At 40.6% G+C, this 25571-nt stretch overlaps 1 protein-coding gene across 3 annotated transcripts in view; it reads right to left on the reverse strand.

Annotated features, from left to right (window-relative positions):
* Nucleotides 1-25571, reverse strand: part of RASGRF2 (Ras protein specific guanine nucleotide releasing factor 2) — a 131945-nt gene that overhangs the window by 84122 nt on the left and 22252 nt on the right. For all 3 annotated transcript variants that reach the window (XM_054185101.1, XM_054185103.1, XM_054185102.1), the window contains exon 2: nt 4716-4822. In XM_054185101.1, coding sequence (XP_054041076.1) covers nt 4716-4822 — 107 coding nt within the window. The remainder of the gene's footprint in view (nt 1-4715; nt 4823-25571) is intronic.

The raw sequence follows: 25571 nt of genomic DNA on the forward strand, positions 1-25571 counted from the left end.
GATCCACAGTGTTTGGGTCTCTGTGTGTGTTCATGCATACAGGGTTGGTGGGACCTGTGCACCAATTAATGGGGGATCCACAGTGCATACAGGGGGAACAGGGCGTGAGGTAACCTGAAGTACATGGGGTCCAGGGACAGTTACTGGTGTAGACCAAGTGTCTCAGACCAGTTAATGGGGGATCCACAGTGTCCTGGGAAGGGGGGGATGCATGCGTATCTGTGAGTAATGGGGACTGAGTACCAGCAACTGGAGAGGGTCCATGGGAACTTGTAATTCCAGGTGCCAGCAACTGGGGAGATGGAGGATCCAGGACCAGCTCCTGGAAAGACTGCATGGCCAGGCTCTTCACTGGCAGGACCCATGCTTTATATATGCATTGTATGTATTTTCCACTAACATACCTTCGCCCAGATCAGTCAGGGAGGGGAACAGGACGAGGCTGCTGGTGTTGCCTGTGTCTGCATGAGTGGTGACTGTTTCTGTCTGTGCTCATCTGGGTGGCAAGCTGTGTTTATATGTACGTATGTGTGTTTGTTAGCATTGGAATTACATGCTCAGGGTCACTTCTAGTTCAGCCTGGGTACAGGGAGCAGCTGCAGACTCATCTCTATCAAGCAACCCCTACCACTTTGGTCTGTGGATCTAGCTAGACATTATCTGGAAGGCAGATATGAGATTGCCCATGTTTTGAGCATTACTCAAATTCTCTCTGCCTCATTTCCAGCCCACTGGAAACTACAAAATTGTGGTTATTACAGCACCAAGCCTCAGCTAATACAGTTTCTCCAACAGTAAGGCATAAGTAGCAAGGCATTTGCTTCAAGCTTCCAGGCGCCTCTGAAGTACCATACTGAGCTTACAACTGGCTGCAAAATACTACGTGAAATACACCCTGCATTAGCAAGTGGAGTGTGACAACAAATCTGGGAGCAAGCCTTTTTTTTTAAAAAAAAAATAAAAATTGCTGGTTGGAGGGCAGTAGTTCCTTATATGCTTTAAACAGCAACCTAGCTGAGAGAAGCACTCCCACTTTCCCCCCGACATAGCACTCGTGTTCTCCCACATCCACCCATGCACCTCCCTCTCCCTTGTGCAGTGCACGCAGGCGTGTTGTGTGGACACAGTGAACAGACCCAGAGGAATCAGATGAATTAAAACTACGATGGCAAAAAAAATTAACAAAACATAATTCTTTTTAGTGCATGTTATTTTCCCAATTAAGTTCACACTTGTGCCTGCCTAAGAGAAGGGCTGGTAAAAGGTGTGGGAATGAATGGCTGACTTATGAGAATGGCAGCTGCTTCCTTCAGCAGCCATGTGGGCTTATGCAGGACTAAAACATACACGAAACTATGGCCTGGAGCACTTAATTTAAGACTTTCCAATAAGCTAAAGTAGAAAAGGCTGAGAAATTTGATGAGCACTGTATCCACTTAAAAAAAAAAAAAGCAAGCATAAAAGTTTTTGAGTTAAATGCAAAAAAAAAAAAAATTAAACCCACAGAAGAATTTGTAAGAGAGGGTGGAAAGTCCACAGCAGTGTATTGAGGGTGAAACGGATTTTTTTGTAAGAGACCAAGTTGTGGAACAAAGCCCAAAACCGGACTTCCAGATGCGGTCACTGACGGAGGAACTAGAATTTGCCAGGAATAAATCCTTCAGCCCAGAAATGTAACTCAGAAGAATCAAACCTTACTCTGCCACGATGGACATTAGTGAGAACTCAAAACACTGAGAATTCAAACAAAATGGGAAGAGATGAAAAGCAGGTATGCATGTGGAGCTCGTGATGGAGCCCCATTAAAATATACTGAATTGCACCTCCCCTTGCTACCTCCCAAGCCAAACAATCTCTCCCAAATGGGGAGAGGGCACTTCGGACAGGAGCATAAGCAATGCAGCATCTAGCCACAGCACGCAAGAGCCCGTCGGCTCTCAAAGGGTGTGCACGGTGGCCCCCAAATGATAAGCAGTAGTGTCCCACCCACGGTGAAATATTCCAAGAAACAATGGACAATGCCACATCCGAAAATCTTTAACTATGATTTTTGCATCCAAATAAAATACCTAGTTATCCACAGTGGGACATGGGATGCAGTGAGATCGTTGTTATTTTTTCAACAGTCTGTTTATAACTTGCAAAATAAATAAAACATGAAAGAGATTTTGATGGCTGCAAACATGTATTTGGCAAAAAGTCATGAAAAACAATCCAAAATTAGATTTTGTATACGTCAATCTAAGAAAACAGGGGGAAAAAAAAGAAAAAAACCAACTACTTTTGTCTCAGCTAAAACATGGATTGCCATAGCTACTTATGAGGATGAGACCCTCCAGAAAGCAATTAAATATTTCTATTTCACAAATGACAACATATTCACACAGAGCAGGATGTTCCCAGGACTGTTTTTAATTTAAGGGTAGGGGGAATGTTTTCAGTTCCTCATAGAGTTTTTACCTAAGACACCTGAGATACCAGAAAAAAAGTATCTTTAAAGGGGTAAACAAAATTTCATTTAGCAGCTCAAAATAAAAACCTGAGAGAAGGGTCAGAAGTGTCTGAGGCTAGCCTCAAATGAACAGTGACACTGAAGAAGTTGCCAAAGCTTGTGCCGTTTGTCAAAAACACAGACTAACTCAAGAAAAAAGTCTAAATCGTGATGCAGGCAAAACTTAATCCCTGAAGAAAATTTGTTCTATTTTGTTATGAAGTTGGTATGAAAAATCTTATGCAATATTCTTTGTTATGTACTTTGGTAAAAGACCCAATGGTTAAGTAACTAATTAATTATGCAACTCCAAGTTGTTTTGCTACACACACTGTAAAGCAAATAAAAGCAGTTTCCAGTGAAGTAGAAAAGCATGAGAACAATGAGGTGATCATAGCACTGTACAACACTCTATGTTTAGCAACTAAATTTCAGAAACATTTTTGTCACTTGTTGATATTTTGTTCAAGAAAAAATACCAGAACAAGAAAAGCCATGTCCAAATCCCTGGAAAATTTCCTCAAGAAATTGCGAGACCTATGCATAAAAACAGATTAAGAAAATCCCCCAAATGATACAGGGTCCTGAGAATAGCCCTCACAGTGGTGTCCATAGCTCAGTATTATTATGACCGTCATTTCAGATAGGCACAAATAAAGGGAAAAAAGTCAAATAGCAAAAGGGACAAAGATAAAAATATTGATCTTGCTTACAACAGAAACCTGTTGTCTTCTGAAGGCTGCAGTGATAACTTTCTAGTGGAGTCAAAATTCAGCCATCCCAACGTTGAACATCACAACTAACATCTTCTTAGCAAGTTTAATTTCTCAGTATTTTCAACTGTGTGTTGTTAAACACTGGCTTAATTTTATGTTAAGTTCTGCCTTGAAAATTCATGTGTGATACATTTATGGACTGAACTACCTACCTAGACAGAAATTCTAACTCAGTGTTATGAAGCTCTTCTTGCTTACACGCCTTTTACACCAGGCAATCGAAAAGAAGACGATTATCCTGAGAACAAGAAACCGTAGGATCCTGCTTCCCCTGAACGCCCTTACCAAAAGGCAAAAAGTCCTACTCCTTCCTTCACTTGCTTTCAGTTGTACTCCACAAAAGAAATTGACCCAGATCGAGACAAGGTGAAGATCTCCCTCCTCTCCTCCTCCCTGAGCAATCCGGGACTGCCTGCTGGTGGACATGCTGTCCTGGGATGATGGGCTGAGATTTCAAAGCCTCACAGCTTCTCAAGACCTGAAGTAACGTGATGACCCAGAGGGCTACCATGCAAAATGTGGTTCACCTAAAACCACAACCCAGAAGGTGCTTTTCAAGAAAGGACAAGACCCCGTTCAGTTACGTATCAGCTAAGAAGAGGACGCGGATCCAAAGGCTGGGTGCCAGGCGACACAAGACCTGCAGCTTCACGGCCTCATTTCACAAGTTCTAAATTAAAAACTACTATCTGCTGGAGTTCATTTTTAGTTATAAAGCAAAATCACTTCTGTTTACATGGCTCATGTCCTAAGCAACTCAGAAATTGCCTGGTTCCTCGTACGTTACCATGGCACTGTAGATTAGCTGAGGTGAGTGTCTATGAGAGGAGGCTGGAGAAAGTGCATTTCAGCAAAGGCATTTGCCTCTGCAAACCATTTCACAAACCTTCAGTGAGATGATTTTCATTTAGATTATACTGTAAACCTTGCCCATTCACCATGCAGACCTTTCCTCAGGGGAAGATTACTGCATGGCTGGAAATCCTACCACATCCCTTTTCACAAGACTTTGCTGTTCTGGACTTCAGTTTTGAAGTAAAAATTTTATTTGTTACACTTTATCATCGTAATGGCATGACCTCCTCTACCTTACACTTATTTCTATGTAAGAGCTTTCTAAGAAACGCTCGTTTATTCATTTGGCATATCTCTGTAACACACTTTTCCTCTAACAGAGGACTAATCCTACAGGTTGCTTTCAATAAAAGAATATTATTCTTGAACTAATTTCAACTGCAACACAATCACTCGTGAATGATAAAATACAGTGATATAAGCATGAACAATAAAGGCATGTTTTTCCTGCAACATACCAATGAATTGCAAGCAATACACATCTAATGAACTGTAACGTTTACTTCTGTTTAGAGAGTGAATTTGTATTTTCAAATTATTACCAATTTATTTACAATAAAATGGAGATGAGGATTAAAAATCAGGTTTCATACCTAGCTTGGTGAATAGCTTCTACCCATTCGTCTCCATCAACTTCATCCTCGCAACGGAGCTCCAGTGGCTTCTGCCCTTCATGGCCAAACAGAACAGTAAAGTAATGCTGCAAATTAGAACAAGAAAAAAATTTTCCAGAAACTCTTTTAAATAAAATAGATACATAAAATAATAATAAAAAAATCCAACTTTTTAAACACCGCCAGCCAGCCTACAAAGATGTGTTTTAAACTATTAGTCATGAAGCACAGATTGAAGCTGAAACTGTATCCTTAACTTATTCCCCTGTGTATCAAGATAATAGCTTTCATGATACTTACCGTAAGTTATTGTTCTTAAGCTCCCACATGTAAGACAACAGAATGTAATTCCCTAAGCAGCTTCTACAGTCGAATACAATAGCGTGACTGTAGCGGGGTGTCTACAGTTCTTTTTCCCTTGCATTTTTTCTGCTATAATTTTTTCCTCGATGCCAGCACGGGATACCAAATCTGGAACTGCCACCACTTCCTCACAAGAACATGGATTGTGCACTGGCTCTAGCTTATTTCCTCACCTTTCTAAAAGAACAGGGAAAGCGTCCCTTCTCATTTGTCACACCCCCCAAACATTTTTGTGCTTCCTTCAAGAAGTCTCATCCATAATTGTCATTGCAACGACTGTTTGTTTCCACAAGAAAACGCTGTTTGCACAAGTGTCATATTCTTCGATGGAATTTCTTACACGAAGAATGCGGTCCACGGTGTGTTCCATAGAACACAGAATTTCAGGAAAGTTTCTGCTACTTTCAAAATGTAGGAATAATAGTAGAGGGGAGAAACCCCAGTCATCTACCTTAAAACCCAGTTCACAAGGTTGGTCATTTACAACCTTATTTTGCATAGCTTGCACACTAACTTACAGCCAGGTAGCAAATGGATTTCTTCCAACTTAGATGAAAATAGGTGAGAAAATGTTCTACCCAAATGCACACGTGTAATTTCCACAGCTGCCTTCAATGCACCCATCAGTAAGTCAGCTGTTTCACAGGCAGAGGGACCAGTTATGGACCTGCCCAGGCATAAAACCAGCGGTTATTAGGTCTGATGTGATTCAGGAGCTCTTACAGCTAAACATCTCTGCACCAGATCACTCAGTTCTCTTCATTACCTAGAACTTCTCAACCTCTCTTCCACCTTCATCCCAGTTAACAGGGAGCTGAGTATAACCACCTGTGGCAGCAATTGCTTTCTGGGGTCTAACAGCAAATCACAAACTCGCTCCAGTCAGCAAGCGAGGTATATAATTTACGTTCTCCCACACCATTAGCCATTGTTTACAGCGGTAAGAAACCTGAAGTGATGTCAACAAACATTCTGCTTTCCCTGTCAAACCCACAGCTCAGCTGAAAAAGCCTCTCTGAGCCAAACACCATGCTGGAGATCAAGCAAATATAAACCGCCTCAGAAATAAAAGCCATTTTCGAGGCAGGAGGAACACAAGCATACATAGAAACAGAAGGGATGAAATTTTACCTACAGAGAACTGGCTGCAGATATTGTCAACACAGATAATGAATTTTGTCCGCAGAAAAAGAGATGTTTTCAGCCATCTATGGGCCCCTTCTGAAACATCTGGCAGGCTGCTGAGCCTGTACAGGACACCGTCAGCACAGGTTCAGCACAGCCCAGGTGCACCAGATTAACTACACTGGCTTGAGCACCATCTGCACACCTGGATTTGCAGTGAGGTTTGTGCCTGGGACCTCACATTTACAAAACCCAGCTGCCTCTGTGCATCCGCGTACGCTCGTACGTCTGGTTTGTTTTCGAGTAACATGAGTTGGTATGATGGCATTCCATAGAGAGAAAACTACTCACTTGTGCGTTATATTAATTTACTAAACATTGTTACATGTCTACAAAACAGTTTTCATACAGAAGACCACAAGCACTGCAGGATTAGCAACAGACCATCAAAACAGAAAAAAAAAAGAAGGCAAAATAAGAAGCAGCATCCACATTTAACAGGCTATACAAAGTCCAGGCTCAGATCCCTTAAGTTTCAGAAATTAAACAACTCCAGAGCACAGATGAGGATCAATAAATCATTGAAAGGACAATCCTGTAAAAGTGTGGGGTTTTGACAGTGCGTATCACTTAAACCTCAATGCCACGAACAGAAAGAAACATTTAATCAGGTTGTGGTGGGTTGACCCTGTCTGGACGCCCAGTGCCCACCAAAGCTGCTCTGTCGCTCCCCTCCTCAGCTCAGCAGGGGAGAGAAAATATAACGAAAGGCTCGTGGGTCAAGATAAGGACAAGGAGAGATCACTCACCAGTGCTGTCACAGGCAAAACAGACTCAACTTGGGGAAACTGATTTAATCTATTACCAATCAAATCAGAGGAGGATAATGATAAATACAAACTAAAACTTAACACACCTTCCTCCTACCTCTCCTTTCTTCCCAGGCTCAACTTCACTCCCCATTTCTCTCCCTCCTCCCCCCAAGCGGCGCAGGGGGACGGGGAATGGGGGTTGTGGTCAGTTCATCACACTTTGACTCTTCTTTCTCCCAGGGGGCCTCCTCACACTCTTCCCCTGCTTCAGCATGGGATCCCTCCCACGGGAGACAGTTCTCCATGAACTTCTCCAACGTGAGCCCTTTCCACGGGCTGCAGTTCTTCACAAACTGCTCCAGCATGGGTCCCCCACGGGGTCACAAGTCCTGCCAGCAAACCTGCTCTAGCGTGGGCTCTTCTGTCCACGGGGCCACAGGTCCTGCCAGGAGCCTGATCCAGCATGGGCTCTCCACAAGCTCACAGCCTCCTTCAGGCATCCACCTGCTCTGGCGTGGGGTCCTCCATGGGCTGTAGGTGGATATCTGCTCCACCATGGACCTCCATGGGCTACAGGGGGACAGCCTGCCTCACCATGGTCTTCACCACGGGCTGCAGGGGAACCTCTGCTCTGGCACCTGGAGAACCTGCTCCCCTTCCTTCTTCACCAACCTTGGTGTCTGCAGAACTGGTCCTCTCACATGTTCTCACTCTTCTCTACCTGCTGCTGTTCCCCAGCAGGTTTTTTTCCCTTCTCAACTATGTTATCTCAGAGGCGCTGCCACCATCACTGATGGGCTCGGTCTTGGCCAGCAGCAAGTTCATTTTGGAGCCGGCTGGCATTGGCTCTGTTGGACAAGGGGAAAGCTTCTGGCAGCTTCTCACAGAAGCCACCTCTGTAGCCCCCCAGCTACCAAAACCTTGCCATGCAAACCCAATACACAGGTCCTTAGGATTCTCCATAGCCAGGATAGATAAAAACTTACAACAATGCAGTGCAGTTGAAAACAACCTACAGGACAGTAAAAAGTACAGCAAGACTACACACAAGTGCGCTCTGTTTATAGACTGGGATAGTCTATTTTAAAAAGTATATTTAAAGATAAAACACACTGTTCAGAGCTGCAATTTATGTAACAACTTATTTGTGTTTCATAAAGCTGCTACATATAAAATTAGAATAAAGACACAAGTGTAGACAAGCACTGGATTTAGTCCCATTGTGTAAGGATTCAAGTTAAAGGAAGAGACAATATTACAGTCCTCCCTATTTTTTCTTTTAAAGTGAGATAATTCAGACCTCTTTTGAGCAAGACTTCCGGTGATCTCATGTCGCAGTTAGACTTAGAGGTGTGCAGTTACTATGGTGATAGGCATGATCTAAACTTAGTTTAGTTAGACCAAGAAAATTCAGAAATTTAAACAAACTTAGGGGCTACTACAGTAGGACTGGACCCAATGAAAACAAAAGCTAAATTATAAAAATCATTTGTTTTCAGAAGCTATTTTAAAAATCATCTACATTCTCCTCCCCCTGCAAACAGGCATATTGCAGTCAAGCATCAGTATCGATATCACATCATTTACCCAGAAGTATTCAACTCTACAGTAAGCGGAGTGCAAGCAAAATACCACAACATGCCTCTAAAAAGAACCTCTAAGTCATCCTTGAACTCTTTTTTTGAAATAAATGTTGCTTATTTACAAAGCTGATTTACTACAAGAAAATAAGATGTTATCTGTGATGCATTATTAAATTTTCAAGTTGATAATGTACGTAAGTGGATCTATATACACATATATAAATATATATATTCATATGAAACTTTAGCACTGCCACTCAATCTGCTAAACAGCTCCGCTTCCACATCAGTGCAGTGCAGTACACGTAAAAACCACCTTTCCGCATACACACTATTAGTTTCTTGAAGTGATCGCAGTAAATATTTAAGAACTACAGGATACATTTACATCAAGTACCCTTATCATAAGTGATCATGCCTGTTGGACTAGCAGGCAAACACTCATGTTTCAAGTTAAGCCTGTGGTTCAGTTGGACAATTTTTTATTGTTGCTTATTCTGAAAATCATCAGATTCATAGAAGATAAAATGAACATTCTGTATTTTGATTTAAAGGTGTCTTTTCAGTGTTCAGGTATGCATAAGGAAAATGGTAAGTCTTCATTTTAATAAAAATGCCTTTGGCAGAGTTCTCCAAAGTAAAGCTTGAGGAAAAAAAAGGAGAGATAGTTTCATGTACCTTGCATAGGTATGAAGGCACTATCTTGACTGACAGACAAGGAAAGAACAAAGGGATCAAGACGCATCAATCATATTGTTGTGTATCACTTCTTTGACTTGTATCTAGTGCTAAACAGAGTTTCTTCCTACAGTGAAAAGCAAAGACTAAGGAATGAGCTGATGGGCACCTCCACTTCAGAGACAAGGCTGGAACAAGATTAAGACCCTGAATGAAAGAAGTCCTGTACCAGAGTACACTGATTATTATGATGGGCTCCCCAGTAACAGCAAGTTCACACCATAACTTTGTCCTTATGAAACTGCACAGATAATGGCTGTATTCAAAGTAAGACAGTAAAAGCTCTGAAATTGCCATTCTTTCCAAGGCGAAAAACAGGCATTGTTCTGGTAAAAAACAAAACAAAACCCAACCCAAACAAACAAAAAAACCCCAAACCAGAAAAACAACCCAAATGACATATGCCCTGTAACAGAAACACTACTTTTAAGGCATATTGAGGTAGAGCTTCCACCAACACAGACACCTCTAAGACTAGATTTCCCAACAGCAGAATGCCGTTCTCCTTGTGACCAACAAGGGCATTTGCTGTTTATGAAGTGAGAGTCATACCAACACAGGCACCGCACTCTCCAATGCACAGGGATGGTCCCACAGATCATTCTCTTCCCTCTACCTCACAGAAAAACTGTAAAGGACATCTCCTATCCTCTCTCTTACCTCCTATCCCCTTATAACTTATCACTACATCTGTTTTGTCGTTACTCCATTTCCTCCCCCAGTAGTTGCAGTAACCCAACATGTCTTTTCCTTTTGTAAAAGAGTGGTGATGCTGGCAGCAGTTCAGTTAATGAAACACTGAAGGACCAAGGAGAATGAGCACTCATCTTCCCATGGTGGTGCTGCTACCTGTCATGGGCTGAGAAGCTGCTACCCTAGACAGTAACACTGCTTGACAATTCCTACTGCAAGCTCATGCCTTCAGCTCCTCCGGAATTTGGTCAGCTTTGAAAGTCCAGATGGAAAAATTCATACTGGAGAAATGATGCATGTGCCAACAGTGGTTTTGTTATCTCATCCTTCCATCAGCACAGCATATAAACATTTAAACTATGTCTCAAAGGACTTCAAGGTGACTACCAAATTTTGTTGTATTGTGGGCTTGTAAATGACCACAGTTTGGTAATTGCTACTTGCCTATGAACTGCTTTCCCTAAACTTTTCTTACTAAACATAAACCAAATTTAATTCTCTTCATAATATACTATAAAAACACCATTTTAAAATCATGAATGTGGTGTGACCTCATTATATGCTATTTCCTGATCTTTCGGTGGCTTATTGCACAGTCTTTGTTTAATCAGTCAAGTCAGGACTTCAAGAGTAATTTAGAAAGAAAATTCCAGCCGTCAATATTGACAAGAACAGAGACTATAAATGCAAAACAACTGTGAAAAGTTAGTCTTTGTACCAAGATTGCTAACAAAAATTAAGAGCCTTAACAAAAGTCTGTCTTCAGTGTGAGGTATGCGGAGGCTTAATCATTTGCTGTATCTTTAAGGCTTATATTCGCTACCTGATCTTTATAAGGACATATAAGCCTTTGTTTTAGCCTTTTGAGGCTAAAGAAGGTAGGAGAAGCGATTAATTAAAATTTAAGATGACAAGCTAAAAATATTTCTCATCCTTGATTTCTAAAGACGTTTTCATTTCAGAATCTGGAAACCTGTATGCAATCTCAAACACTAGTAAAATTATTGAGCAGAAGAGGACAATCACTGCAGCAATTGATGACTCCTCAGTAATCCTTGAGGGAAAAGCAGCAAATTGCAGTCTAAATCAAAGCAGTTTGTACTATCTAAGGACATGGTAACTCATGAAGTTTTCAGATGTGTTTTTGCCCGGCATCTCAAATAGAAAACATTTACATGTATTCTGCATTTCTTACATCCTGGGGAAAGGGAAGGAAAAGAAGGGAGTATGTCTGGAAGAAGGCAGCATCCCTAAAAGGGAACAAGTGCAAAAGGATGAGTGTATGGAGGTGAGGGAGATGTTTGGGGGAGAAGACAACAATCCCTCCCCATCACTGGATCAGCAGCATGTTAGTGGGAAGGAGAGTATTGCGCCTTGAGTCAAGGGTAGGAAATGCCATGGCTGGGTTTTGCCACTTCTTGAGGCTTGCTGTGCCAGCAGCACTGGCAGGAAATTCGTAGCCCATTGTTGTTAAATTAGCATGAGAATGGAATAATGACAGGAGGTTGAAAACCGTAACAATTTTTTTAAGTTTCCAGGGAGATATACGAAGCCAATACACTTCATGTTTGTATCACAGCAATTAGTAGAAGCTATAATGAGAACAGGATTAGCGGACATCAGAATTAATATGATGTACTTGGGAAGAGACTGTATGGCTTTTGTAAAAGGATGTCATCTCCTCTAAGCCCAGTGGAGTTCTCTGAAGGGGTCAACAAGCATTTGGATTACAATGATAGGGTTTTCAAAATGCTTTTGACAGATTTTTAGGGAAACGCTTAAGCATCTACGAATTACAAGAAAACGTCCCTCCACAGCTAAAAAGAAAAAAAAATCTGATCAAAAGGTAGCAAACAGAGCTGGAATACTGAACCATCTGTCAGTTATTACAATAGAACAAGGTCATCAAAGGACTTCCTCAGGGAATTGCATTGAGGGATGGGACAGGCATTACAAAGGATGACAAAGTTCGTTCAAAGTTTGCTAATTATGCAAGATAATAACGATGAGAACCTATTATGAAGAACTGCATCCTCAACACGCCTGAGTTACCGGACAGTAAAATGGCAGATAAAATTCATTGTACGCCAATATAAAATGACATATGTGAGGAAAAACATTCCAAGCTTCTCACATGAAAAGATGGGCTCTGTGCTTGCTATTACCACTCAGGAGCAAGATCCTGGAATAACATCCATGCAAACACCAGCCCAATGCTCAGCAGCTGCCAAAAAAGCAAACCAGAGTGCTAGGGATGATTGGGAAAGAAACAAAAAGTAGACAAGGCTGCTGTTACACTACGAAACATCTTGAATACTGTTGAGTGGTTTTGGACTTCCCATCACAGAAAAGGCAACATAAGATGGGAAAGGTTCAGAAAAAGAAAAAAGTGGTGTGGAAAGTCTTGCATATGTCCAAATCAGATATCCATATAAGTAAAAACTTAAGTTGAGACTCTTCAGTACAAAGAAAGGAACAACTTTGAAGATACAACATGGGTCTACAAAATCACAAGAGGTATGGAATGGATGGGTAGGGATCCACTATTCTATTTCTCTTCCAATAAGAAAAAAGAAATATCTATTAAATGAACGTCATAGAAACCAGCTTCAAAACAAACACAAGAAAGTGGTTTTTCATGCAACTGGCAGTAAACTTGTGTTGCTCCTTGACAAAGGGAGTGGTAAATGCAGTGTCAATGGGTTTCACGGAGACTAGAGAGTTCACTGTACAGAAATTGTGGGCTACAGAACACACAGAATTCACATGTTCAGAATCCAGGCAGTCCTGAAGATGAAAATAACTGGAATCTTAAAGTCATCTCAGAGGAAAGGTGAAGGAAAAATAAAATATGTACCTAAGTTGATGCCTTCGCCGGCATGTCATCATGGCCACAATGCGAGATAGGATATTAGACTAGTTGGGCCTTCGGTCCACTCAAATAAAGCCTCTCTCATAGTCTTACGGGAGCTAATTAAAACTTTACTTGATGGTATGTGAGTCTTTTAAATCCTCCAAATTGCTTCGCACTTTTATTATAAACAAGATACAGTGGCATTTTCATGAAGTGCTGGCTCTTACTAATTGTCTGTTTTTTTCTTGCATATTTTGGTTCGGATTTTGATTCTTTAAAAAAAACTAAAGAGGTAATTTGTAAAACTGGTAGAGAGCCACTGCAGTATTACAGCTTCTGTGTTTCTTTGTGGTGGCACCCAGGGATTAAGGGTTTTTTTTCATCTTAATGTTACTTCATCACCACTGGTAAATAGAAAAATGGTACTGAACAGGACGACAGAGAAAAACGTTCTAGAGGTAAAAGACAATAGGGCTTTTATCTGCCAAGCCACTGGCTCAAGAACACATGATGAGGCATTGTTTTGGAGGAGATTCAGAGATGGGCTGTGTTATCTGTTCTGGGTTCGGTTTAACAGTGGGGAAAATATATACTCTGTGTGTGTATATATATATATATACTCACACACGCGCACACACACACACACCCTGTATAGTACAGATGAGATGGCTTGATGTGTTCTCTCTTTAACCGGTATTGGATTAATCAAGTTACAACCTGCTGCATAAAATCTATTCTGGCATCTGACAGTGAACCACCTTCCTGAGCCATTCTGCAAATATTGTCTGGGCCAAGAGCAACAACATTCTGAGGACATTATATTTAAATATGCATCAGCAGTTTTGGAATTAGGGAGATTATATGTATATGTACACTGTTTTATAAACTCTTACTATCGATAAAAAAATACCATACCCAACTTGCATGTAAAACAAAAATCAAGGAATACACAAAGGTCACTGCAGACCTTAATTCTCCTGCAACTCTGTTGACTTGCATCAAAATTCTGCCAAATTACAATGGTTATAGCATTTGTTTTCATGGATGAGAGAATCAGGCTAATACGACCCCATCTGCTGTATTTTCAATGCAGACCATTTGTACTTCAGCAGAAGTTTACCAACTGGGAAGAATTCTGCTGCACAAAAGCAAATTTCACAAAGTAAAGCCTACAGGAACTCATACAACATGGTAAGCACAGCTAAATTATTCGCTAATAATAAACTGAACATGGGTAACATCATCTCAAAATGCATTTGACAATGTCCAGTGGGAATTTCCTGCCAGAAACCACAAGCTGCTTGCCTAGAAGGCTGTGCGTTACCTAGCTGCAGGACATTTTCCCTCTTCTCGCAGCAGTCATCACTGCTTCTGTCTACAGTGCCTTGCACTGAACAGAAATAAGGTCTATAATGCTGGTACGGGTCTGGAATTCAGGACAGTCAGGTTAAGCGTCTCATTTTGTTAGGAACGCTGTACATGAGACAGGTCTCCTTTTTGGCAACCAACCTGGGACTTGCACTGTATCACCATGCTTGAGTCTGGAAGAGCAATCCACAAAGCACCTAATTTAACTTTTTAGGGACGTGAAAGGCTGCATCCAGTATATTGACCAGTAAACATTCACAGCGTTCCCAGAACTGCCACCTTCCTGCAAATCCTTAAGCCTCCCCTCCCACGTGTAATGTCTTCTGGGACTGACACCGATAACACCTCTAGATTTAACTTCCTCAGGTGACTGATGTAGTAGCTGTGCCCTAAAGATACTTTCTATATACAGAATTTCTATAAAGTTCCCAATACCTTATGGTGTAGGTATTCTTCTGCTCCCCTCTGTATGTCCCCAATCCCATTCCTAGGATTCTCACTTTCCCAAGCACTCGAAAAAGGACATGGCATCCAGGTCTGCAGATCCCACTTATCAATAAAACCTCTAAATTTAAGCTACCACTTGTTGCCTCAGATCCCTTCCAGTCTTCAGTGTCTTTATAATATCTTCCTTACACTTGCAAAGGGAAAGTCACATCCTTAAGAGAGTTAGTTTTAATCATAGTTTGAGACATTTTCAGGACACACACATTCAACCCGTATGTGGAGAGTCCAACAAATGGCCAGGTACATGTTGGGACCACGATCTGCCGTGAAATGTTTGCAGTGCAAGCAAAGGACAAAGAGGACAGAAATCCCGTTATTCTTACTGATGACCTATTCCAGCATGGAGGCTGGGGGCACAGCTCCTCCCTTCTTGTTTCGACCTCCATTTCTCCTGTGTGTCATTAGCTGCCTTTCCATGGGGGCCAAAGAGGAGGGAACGAACAGTCAAGGTAATCCAAGTTCTGGCCCCTCCTCAAGCATGGCAGAGCTAAAGGGAATCAAGATTACAGCCCTACCACAAAACTAAGCACAATACAGCTGTATTAGTAGAAAACTGTGCTGTTCAAAGTGACAAAGAACGGACAGATGGGGGAAAGAGACAGAAAGAGACAACAGGGAATACTGTAATCAGTGGCAGTTTTATATATTTTTCAGAAATTAGGCTTTTTGTGTTTTGTTCTTTTTTTACCCTGTCTTGTTGCTTCACCGTTCTTAGCAACCCTAACCTTTCTCCATGTACTGACAGGCTTTCCCTCCTTGTCCAAACAGCAGCTGTAGCGGCTGCGATCTAACTTTCTTGTCAAAAACCTCCTAATGATGCAGAGATCCTCCACACGAATTCAGCTATAAACTATCAGTATTTATTTTGCCCCACAAAAGACATCCCTGTATTTTAATTACAAGATCAGACTTTAAAGGCCAGAAGGGACATTTATAACCTTCTAGTCTGATGACGTATGTAATATAGGCCAGAAAAATCTCACTAGACAGCTCCTGAATCAAAACATACAGGATCAAGGTGAGACACAGACCCTCCTTAATCAATCCTGACATAAAAAGTAATGAAAAAACACACCTGAGCCCATGTTTGGTTGTTCTAGGTAGTAAATTACCCTCACTACTAGAAAACATGCAGCTCCATTTTAAATAATGAGTAAACAGGTAAATAATGAAATTATATAATGGGCCTCAGATTTCAAGAGTGCGTCCATGCAGTGTGTACTGCAGGAGCAGAGCCTGGGTTTCTCAGTGAACACCGTCACATATGGGGGGGAAAAAAAGGTATACTTACCCCGAATTATGCACATAAACAATTTTTATGAACAAGTAATTCTGAACTATTGATTTCTAGGAAACAGATTAATTGGCTGGCTTCCTAATTATATTCTGAAGATATGGAAACATAGGATTTGTCATTTTTAAAGCTCTTTACAGACAGTAACTAATCTTCTAACCCCTCTACAAGGTAAGAATTATGGTGCCCATTTTAGGCACAAGGATATGTGCAAAGATGCCCAAATATAGATCTGCTGTAAATGAGTTCAACTCGAGATTGCTATAAACAGAGCTCCTCTCCCTGAAGTGAGCCAACATATGATAGGGAAGCAAGAATAAGAAGTCAGCACATCCTAGACCTTGTTACATCTCTGTTATATATAATCATTTCTATCTATAAACAGTTTCAGAAAAAAACAAACACTCAAAATCTCAAGCAACTGCAGTATTCTGTGAGATAAGGGACAAGACTGGTACAGTCCACCTGCCAGCACCAGACATTGCCAGGGCTCTGATGGGGAAAAAAAAGGCCACTGCAAAGAGCCACATATAATGTTTTCAAAAGTGCCTATCAAGCCTGAATGATTTTATGACATGGAAAAATGTCTTTTAGGTGCCACCACGTTCACTGACAGTCCTACTCTGTGGTTAACTAGCCCTAGGCGTTGGAGCTTGGATATAACCTCATAAAAAAACTTGGGAAGAAAAGTGACAGAATCTAGTTTTAAGCAACAGAAGGTTGTTCCAGTACCAGAAGCATGATCTCCTGCCTAGATTTCCACCTAGTATTTAGGTCATACTACACCAAAAGGAGCACTGGCTGGTCTACCCACCTGGACCAAACTCAGGAGGCCAAGGATTGGCATTCAAGAAGTCCACGAACTCCACAGAGCTGAAAACAGTGCTTTTCTAACCATAATTGACACAGGAAAAAATTCTTCATTAAACTTTTTCCCTGAAGTCCCTAAAGACTGTAAGTAGAAAAGCAGTTCTTAGAGGGAACTATAACTAAGCCTATTAGCACACTTGGACATTCAAGACCACCAGGCAATGGTTTGAACTGCTCTATCTCAAAATCACATGAGTATAGGGGGTACACTCAGATACACAGAGCAAGAAAATGTCTACCTTGTCTCAGAACATCAAAGATCCAGCGGTTGAGTCCTGTCATACCTCACCCACTAAGAAACATTTGGATGAAATTTCTGTGGCATTTCCATGTAACTGCTATCCTTTAAGTTCTCAAAGTTTTTATCAATGACCCAAATAAATAAATAAATAAATAAACAAAAATCCAACGTACCCCACCTTGGCGAAGCAACAATTAAGATAATTCAGTTCATAAAACAATCCATCCCTAATCCTCAGTAGTACTAGTTCAACTTCTGGCTATCCATTGTCAACCGTGTTTTTTTTATAGGGATTCACTGAAATTTCCTTTTAACTGTTTAGACATGCTGTACCAGTAAACCAAAAATAATCCAATCAACTAATCCACCTTGCATATAGAAATGAAAACTTCACACTGAGAAGAATGTCACATCCACTAACATTTTATATGAAGGGTGAGAATGAATTGTACTATATAAGTGGTGAGTCGAAAACTGGTTTTCAAAACTTGGCTGGAGATTGCTGAAATGTGTTCATGGCTTGTGTAAAATAAAATTATTTTCAGTGTATAAAATCAACAACATTAGAGATGGAATCCATATTTTATAATATTTACTGTCAAAGACCCACTTAAACACACATTCAGTTTTCAACTATTTACCCAACTGCAACTAAAGTACATGTTTTCTTTCCAGGTTTTTACTAATATCTCTCAAGTCACGTTAACTGTGATACATTCAATAGATTTTCTGCTAGTAGCAAAGATTTTGCAGTATATGCAATGTGAAGTACTTTAAATGCTCAGATATTATACCTGATTTTTCACTCATATAGCAAAGGACATGTTTCCTTTTTAAGTAATACAACAATTACTCATATTCTCAGATAAGATAGAAACATCCCACATCTTTTAGAGAACGCCTGGATTTTGGTTCCCCTAAAAATTGGTTGTGAATGCTCCGGCTTTAATCACACTTGTCATTCCACTAAGTTTAATCAAACAACAAGGCTTGTAGAAAGAGATCAACAGGAAGTTACTTAGGGTAGTAACCATAATCTATGTCTTACTCTTTAAATGACAGTGGCGGGGGTGGGGGGGGGAACAACACCACATTTCTATTCACACACGGCCACAGATTTTGCTGGACCGCTGTTAACATCCATTGGCAGGACCTCCTACCCATTCAAACACCAAGAACACCTCAGTTGAACCTCTGAGTCTGAGAAAGTATTTCCTCTCCTCCACTCCAAAGTCAAGTGTTTCAAAGACACCACTGTAAAGGACTGCCTTAACGAGGGAAAAGAGGAAGAGAACATTTTCCCAACTGATCCCCAGATGTTCTCCCTCTTCAGAGCTACAGGTTTCCTCCAATAAGGAAGTTCACACCCAAACCTCACTAGGTTCATTAATGCAGGGGCCATATACCTACAGCTTGCTTAGAGTTGTCATGTCCTTAACTGCATGAAAGCATTGCAAGATACATGCATCCTGGCAAAACACCTTCAAGATGCACAAACACTATTTCTCCCACTGCCCCTCTTTGGGTACAGATACCAGGCTTTACCATTTCATTACCAATGCCACCTCTTCAGGGAAACGCAGCTTGTACAACCTACTCTAATAAATGCTGTCTTTATCCAGCTGTGTAATATGATGGCAGGCATCTCCTCCCTTCAGAGATGACATGAACAAAGCTGTAAGTGTGAACCAAAACTATCTTTTGTGTGCTAATTTTTTAGCTTGTGTAGAAATAAAATGGGCTTAAAGCAAATATACCAAAAGGAGTTACAGAACTGCTTTCAGAAATCCATTTACTGATAATGCACTTTCCTCAACTCTTTTTTTCCCCAGAGATATGACAATTCTGGGTGCCAAGCAAACAGGTGTGATGCTTTTCTTGCATGGTGTGTTTACCAAAGGATTTATGATAGAAAAGTTGAAGAACCTTTTTATTCATGCTTGGCATGAGTTTCCTTTCCATCTGATGAGAGTACTCTGGCACCGTGTTGGTTAATACGGACCTTCGGAAGCACCTTTCTGATAACTGAGACATTTCCAGATGTTCCACAACTCCTGGATCACAGCAGCATTTGAGCAGTGTCACTTCTAGCTCTTCTGATGTTGTGCTCTGTTACTCAGGACAAGGTGCACGCATCACGGTTTCATTTTCCAAACAACACGGTTTGTTATGGCATTTCGTATTACATACATTGAAATTAATAACCATTTTCTTTTACAGACTTCCTGAAATACTTTGTGCAGGAAGTCAGCAACTACCAGTGCAGACTCCCAACAACGGGCCAAGCAGAACTCCGTGTCACAGTCATAGATGCTGCTCAGGATTGGTGACCGTGGTCGTGTCACCTCGATCCAGCCACTTTGCCATCAGGCTGTCCTGCACACACTCTGGGTAGCAATAAAGCCCGATCCCGCTGCCCACGGACATGACTGGAGAATTTCAAAGCATACAGAAGACTGCTGGGCCAATGTCACTTCCCTGCAAGGAGCAGGTGACAGTGAGAACTGAGAGCAGTTCTAAGCTGGCATCATCATTTTGGAGAAGACGGAGTCACAAAACGGTTGAGGAAGAGGAGGCTGAAAAGTACAGGCATCACTTTCACTCTCCCAGAAAAGAATAAATTGTATGCAGAACAATGGGATTTTCTGTTTGTTTTCCACAAAGAGAATATTTTATGTTCCTCCTTCTTATGCAACCTCAAATTTTGCTTCCTATGGCAAGCTGCATCCCCAGCAGCGATAGCTTTCTCAAGCTAACCTGAATAAACAAAGAGATTTTGAATTCCTGAGGGAGATCATCTTTGAACAGGAAAACCTTCCTGTGATGGTAGCGTTGTTGCTATTCCACAGTAAATCCTATGAAGCCTTGGCTCGAGAAGTGCAAAACATCATCCTGATCTTTCCTTTGCAGCAGGCTAATGGCCAAATGTTATTGATTTCTTGCCAGTTCAACAGAAATGTGCAGTTCATTAGGTCTCAAACTTGCCATACAATCAAAGAAACTTCTTTCCGTAAAACTCTTCCTTCTACTGTCTTTGTTTCACAACACTTTTCATAACAAATTGCTGAAAAATCTAGCATGGCAAGTAAAGCAGAGCAACCAAATCAGTTTCAGCTTGAATACAAACAGAATCATTTCAAAGGACGTTATTGCACCTTCTTTTAGTGCTGACAATATCAAGTTTTAGAATTTACGATCTCTGCCATTCCACTAGAGTTTCTCAAAATTATATTAATGATTCACATTTTCTACATAATGTAATAGTAAAGCCTGAATGACCAAAGAAGTATTCACAGGGCAAATGCCAATATTCGATTTACTTTACGTTTCTTTTTTTTATTTGCACATAAATGTCAAAATACAAATTGCCTCTTTTTTCTTTTAATTTAACCAAAATTGATCCTTTAAAAAAAAAAAAAAGAGATACACACAGAAAAAACAGAAAAACACCACCACGTCTTTACGCCATCAGTTTCAACCAAAACATCTGAGAAGCAGTTTATCACCAATAGCTGCATCTAAATACTAACAGTTCCTCTTGGTTTTTGTTTTTAACTCACTGGAATGTATTGTGGGAAGAACTATGCCAGAAATTCGATTTCTCTTCTTGCATTTCTCTCATGTTTGGAACTTTGTAGCCCACATGAATGTTATCCTTTTCAAAGGCACAGAAACATACAGCAGTGTCTAAGGACTGAAAAGCTATCCAGTTTTGCCATAGATAATAAGAACAGAGGCATTCCTAGTACTAAGGAACGTATAAAAGAACATAATTTTGTGCACTAACCGGCATACAAGGCACAACGTCAAAATAGAGTAAGAAATCAGCTACAGCTTTCAGGTCAGTTAAAAGCCTCACCCAATTTCTTACTGAAACTTAACAACATTTTTCTGCACCAACAGACAAAATATTCCTTAAGTCATCTTTTCTTGAAGAATATTTCTAGTAAGAGGAAAAATACTGCTTACATCTTCTGCTTTGATTTACACCAGAGTTCAGTGAGGGAGGACTGGGGAGTAATAACAGGGGAAAAAAAACATTTTTCTATCCTACGGGAAATTCTAATGTTTTATCATATCAGGAATTACTTAGAAATGTAAAAGCAAAAGAAAACAAATGAAAACAAAAGCTTTTTTAGCACTTTGTGTTGAATCAACCAATTGTGATGGACCAACTAAAAACCGCTTTGTTTGAAGGCTGTTCCACACCAACCTAATCGTGCCTAAAGGGAACGGTAATGCAGCTTCTACGTTGCACGGGTGTCCTCCCTACCCAAGCTGTATTTCCATGATGGGTCTTACGGTCATATGTCTTCCAGGACACACGGCTCTCAGCTGCGGTGGAAGCAGTGGGTAGCCAAGATATACAAGAAAAGGTGAGAGGCACCACACCCAGCTTCCTTGAGACACCATAACGTTATAGACCAATGAAGTTTAATGCAACCCAGTTCAATGCCAAACATTTCACTGCGGGTCTGCAGAGAATTTGATTTATGAAATCAAACCAGCCAAAAACTCAGTTCTCAATCAGATGGGGGGAAAATGTAGGAAATCAAATGAGGGTTTTTCAGGTCTTCTGAAACTACTTTCTCCACGCAAAATAATTCTAACAAAAAGTTCAAGACCAGCATCCACAGAAACCATCCCCTGGATTCCTATCCTGCTTTCTTTCATTCTTGCACTTCTACTTCTGACACCTCCTCTCTAACTTTTGTAATGTTAAAAATTAAGAATCTCTTTGTTCTATCAGTTGCATAAAAATGGAATACTACTTCTACTGTGGAAGTCGTACTAATTATGGAGATTGCCATCCTACTGTCTGGCATGGTGTCAGAAAGATAACCTCATGCAGGTTTCTTAAAGAGAAGAAAGAAACCCACAAAATAATCCCTGTCAAGCCCTTAAAATTATCATTTCCAAAGATAAAACAATACAAAAGTAGCTACAGTGCTTTTGATAACTACATCTCCAAGTTTCAAAGTTCACATTCTGAACACAACTGGGGAAACATTTGGTTTCATAGAGATGTTTAACAGTGCATTCTTGTATATACCGTCTTGCAGTTCTGTATTCCCATGTGAAAAAAGATGTGACATAAAAACTGTGTGAATTTACTTGCCTGCTGCAGAAACACAAATGGTGTAGCCAGTTGCAGTAAGGGAGACAAATGAGAAGAGGGAGCATACTGCTCAAAAAAAATGTAGATTCAAAGCGACACTCCCATCACTGTCATCATATACAGGCAAACTTGCATCCAGAATTTTGTGAGGAAGTTGAGCAGGATCCAGCTACAGAGAACTGACCTGGAGCAACACTACCCAAAGCAAAGGTAACGCTCTGACTTTGGCAATTAGCCTCATATGCTTGTTTGCAGGCATGCAACCGTTAATTATGCCTTAATTCCTCACTGCTTACGTACAGAGACAACAATCCTCATCAAGATACAGAACCAGAAGGCAAGTTCACTGTACAGAGCTGACAGCTCAGCTGTGGATGGAGCAGGAGGGACGCACAGAGAAGAGCAGACCGAGAGACCCAACTCTCGCCTGAGCCCAGGAACAAGACGCTGTGAGCAAACAGCTCCAGGGTAAACTGTGACATGTGAAAGCTTGTTTCACATCTTCCATCTTTTCACATCTTCCATCTTTTGTACTCAAAATGCAATCAAATGAGCACGCAACCAAGTTTAAACTCAGTCTACAAGAGCCAAGGGATCTTTTTTATTTTACTCCCGCTCCCTTTATTTACAACCAAACATTGGTGGCTCTATGAAGACAAGCTACGGTTGTCTCTCAAAAACTGCTGAGTAAAAACAAGCTATATAATAGTGTTATAAAATAATTTCTGTATAAACAGAATACAGCAAGCAGTCACATGCTGTGGTTATAGGTTTTGCCATCCTGGCTCAATTTAGCCACCTATCCATTACCCTGTCTGTGACCATAGCCACTTGTTAGCTCTTACATGATTCAGAGACTGGGGGAAGAACAAACTGTAGCCAAAAACAGGCAATAAAATTACCAAAACAGAACTCTTAGCAGCTGCCATTAGCGGCTGCTTTCAGTGGCTACTCTGTGACTGAGATGCAGGAGTTACTTTCCTTCTAATAATTGCAAAAGAAAGGTATGTGGTATTATAAAACACAGTATGTAAATGCTTTACTTGCACTTGCACCACCAGTGCTGCAAGGAAATGATTCTTTTTCTTTTTTTTTTTCCTGCAGCACAACTAACCATGTTTACTTCTCAATCATTAAAAAGGCAGTATTTTTCAACAGCAGCTTTAATTGTTGAACAAATCTTAACATTAAAAGCAGTGTCACAGCTCTCTACATTTTTAAAGGTTTGCTTTTTAGATACTTCAAATTACCACTGAGACTTCTCTCTTGTAAATATTTATATCAGATCATTTTTTAAACTTCCACAACATAGGTGCCAATCTATACCATTGCTCCAGCTAAATGACTGCCCTTTATATTTGAAACACTGAAGAGCAATTTATTCCCATTCTTCTGCAGTACACAGCAAAGTAATCATAATGTCATTGAGCTAAAGCAGTTATAAAGCAGAGTTCTAACAAAACAAGCTGAAAGCAAGTTAACGATGTAACGAAGTGACAGATGTCCTGGCATAATTTGGGGCTTCCATACAAGAAAACACAATGTCCTGCTACGAAGGTCAGTAATCCAAAGACAGATATTTGCATAGCTAGATGGAGAGCTGGGATGAAGATTTTCAAAATGCCTCTGTAAAACACTGATCATCCAGCACTATTGGCTCTGCTAGAATAATTAAGAATAGTGGGTGTTTAATTTCTGACAATCTGTCCTCTTATTTAGCTGGCTAAATTATGACTGCCAGGCTGAAGTCTTATCATCCCTGAAATAAATGGCAAAATTTCAACTAAATGCAGAGGAATCTGGGGTGTTTAGGGCTGACCCTGATTTCACTTACACTGAGGTTAAAATGATGTGATTCCAATTAGCATCACCCATTATTTCTTCCTAGTCTTCTTACTTCCTGCATTAACTCCCAAAGAAGTTTCTAGACACTGAAAATCCATGACATGTTGAAGGTCCTAGCACACAAAGTAATTGTTCTCTTTGCTCAACCCCTTCCATGTACCACCTCTTCTCAAAGGTTGTAAAATGACCTGCATACAGATTTGAGGAGCAAGCCCAGAGCTAGCGGCTCACATCAAATGCTCAATTGCAAAAACTAAAAAAGAAACTGCCAAAACTTGACAGTCATTATTTATTCGGGGTACAGAAGAGAAAACCCATTATCCAAAGGTACTAAAGATTCTATGTTATTACCTCTAGAAAAAAAGAAACCATAAAACATAAAGCAAGTGCAAACACAGATCAATAGACATGTTTTATAATTATGATGCAATATATATGTACCTTAAAGAAAATAAATTTTGTATCTTACATCTGCTATCATCATTTTTTTACATCCTTGAATATTAGAGAAAATAATGCTACAGAGAAGCAGCAGCAGAAGAGAAAAGAATATATGCGACATATTAGGCTGACTCATAAAATAAAGAAACGAAAAAAATCATTTGGTATCAATTTATGAAGATTTTTATAGACACAAAAAATATTAGGGGTTTTTTTTTAATATAATGGGGGAACTTCTAAGAGTGAACAAAGTGCCAGTCAATTCAGTAATTAAACGGCCATAGCGGCAGAATGCAAGCATTCATCTAGGTCAGTAACCCATCCCCAGCACTGGCTAATAGCTGACAGATAAGCCAGAACGGAGTATCTGAAGAGGATGAGCATCAGACATTTCATGCCCAACTGGGATGCGCAACTGGGTTCACCATAGACACCAAGTCATAAAGCAATCAACAGTGGTTCAGCAACTGTTACGTTCGGCAGTGTTAGGTTAATGGTTGGACTCGATGATCTCAAATTTCCTTTCCAACCATGAAGATTCTATGATGCTATGATTCCAACTTACAGAATCATAGAATTGTCTAGATTGGAAGGGACCTTTAAGATCATCGAGTCCAACCATTAACCTAATACTGCCAAAACCCACCACTAAACCATGTTCCTTCAGAACCATGTCTACCCATCTTCTAAATACCTCCAGGGATGGTGATCCCTGGGCTGCCTGTTCCAATGTTTGATAGCCCTTTCAGTGAAGAAATTCTGCCACTTAATCTCCTTCTGTCGCTTAGGGGCCATATTCCTCAGGACTTCCCAGACCAACAGGGCCTTGCTGGTCACACAACACAGCCCCTGCAAAAGGGCTATGTATGGGCAGCTTGTGGAGCACGAAGCTGCTAGCATCTCGCTTGGCCACCCCTTGCCCATTAGAACACACCCATCAGTATTGCTAAAGCATGGGAGGAATACCAAATGCATAAGCTAA

The sequence above is a fragment of the Rissa tridactyla genome, chromosome Z (assembly GCF_028500815.1).
Source record: "Rissa tridactyla isolate bRisTri1 chromosome Z, bRisTri1.patW.cur.20221130, whole genome shotgun sequence".
Lineage (NCBI taxonomy): Eukaryota > Metazoa > Chordata > Aves > Charadriiformes > Laridae > Rissa > Rissa tridactyla.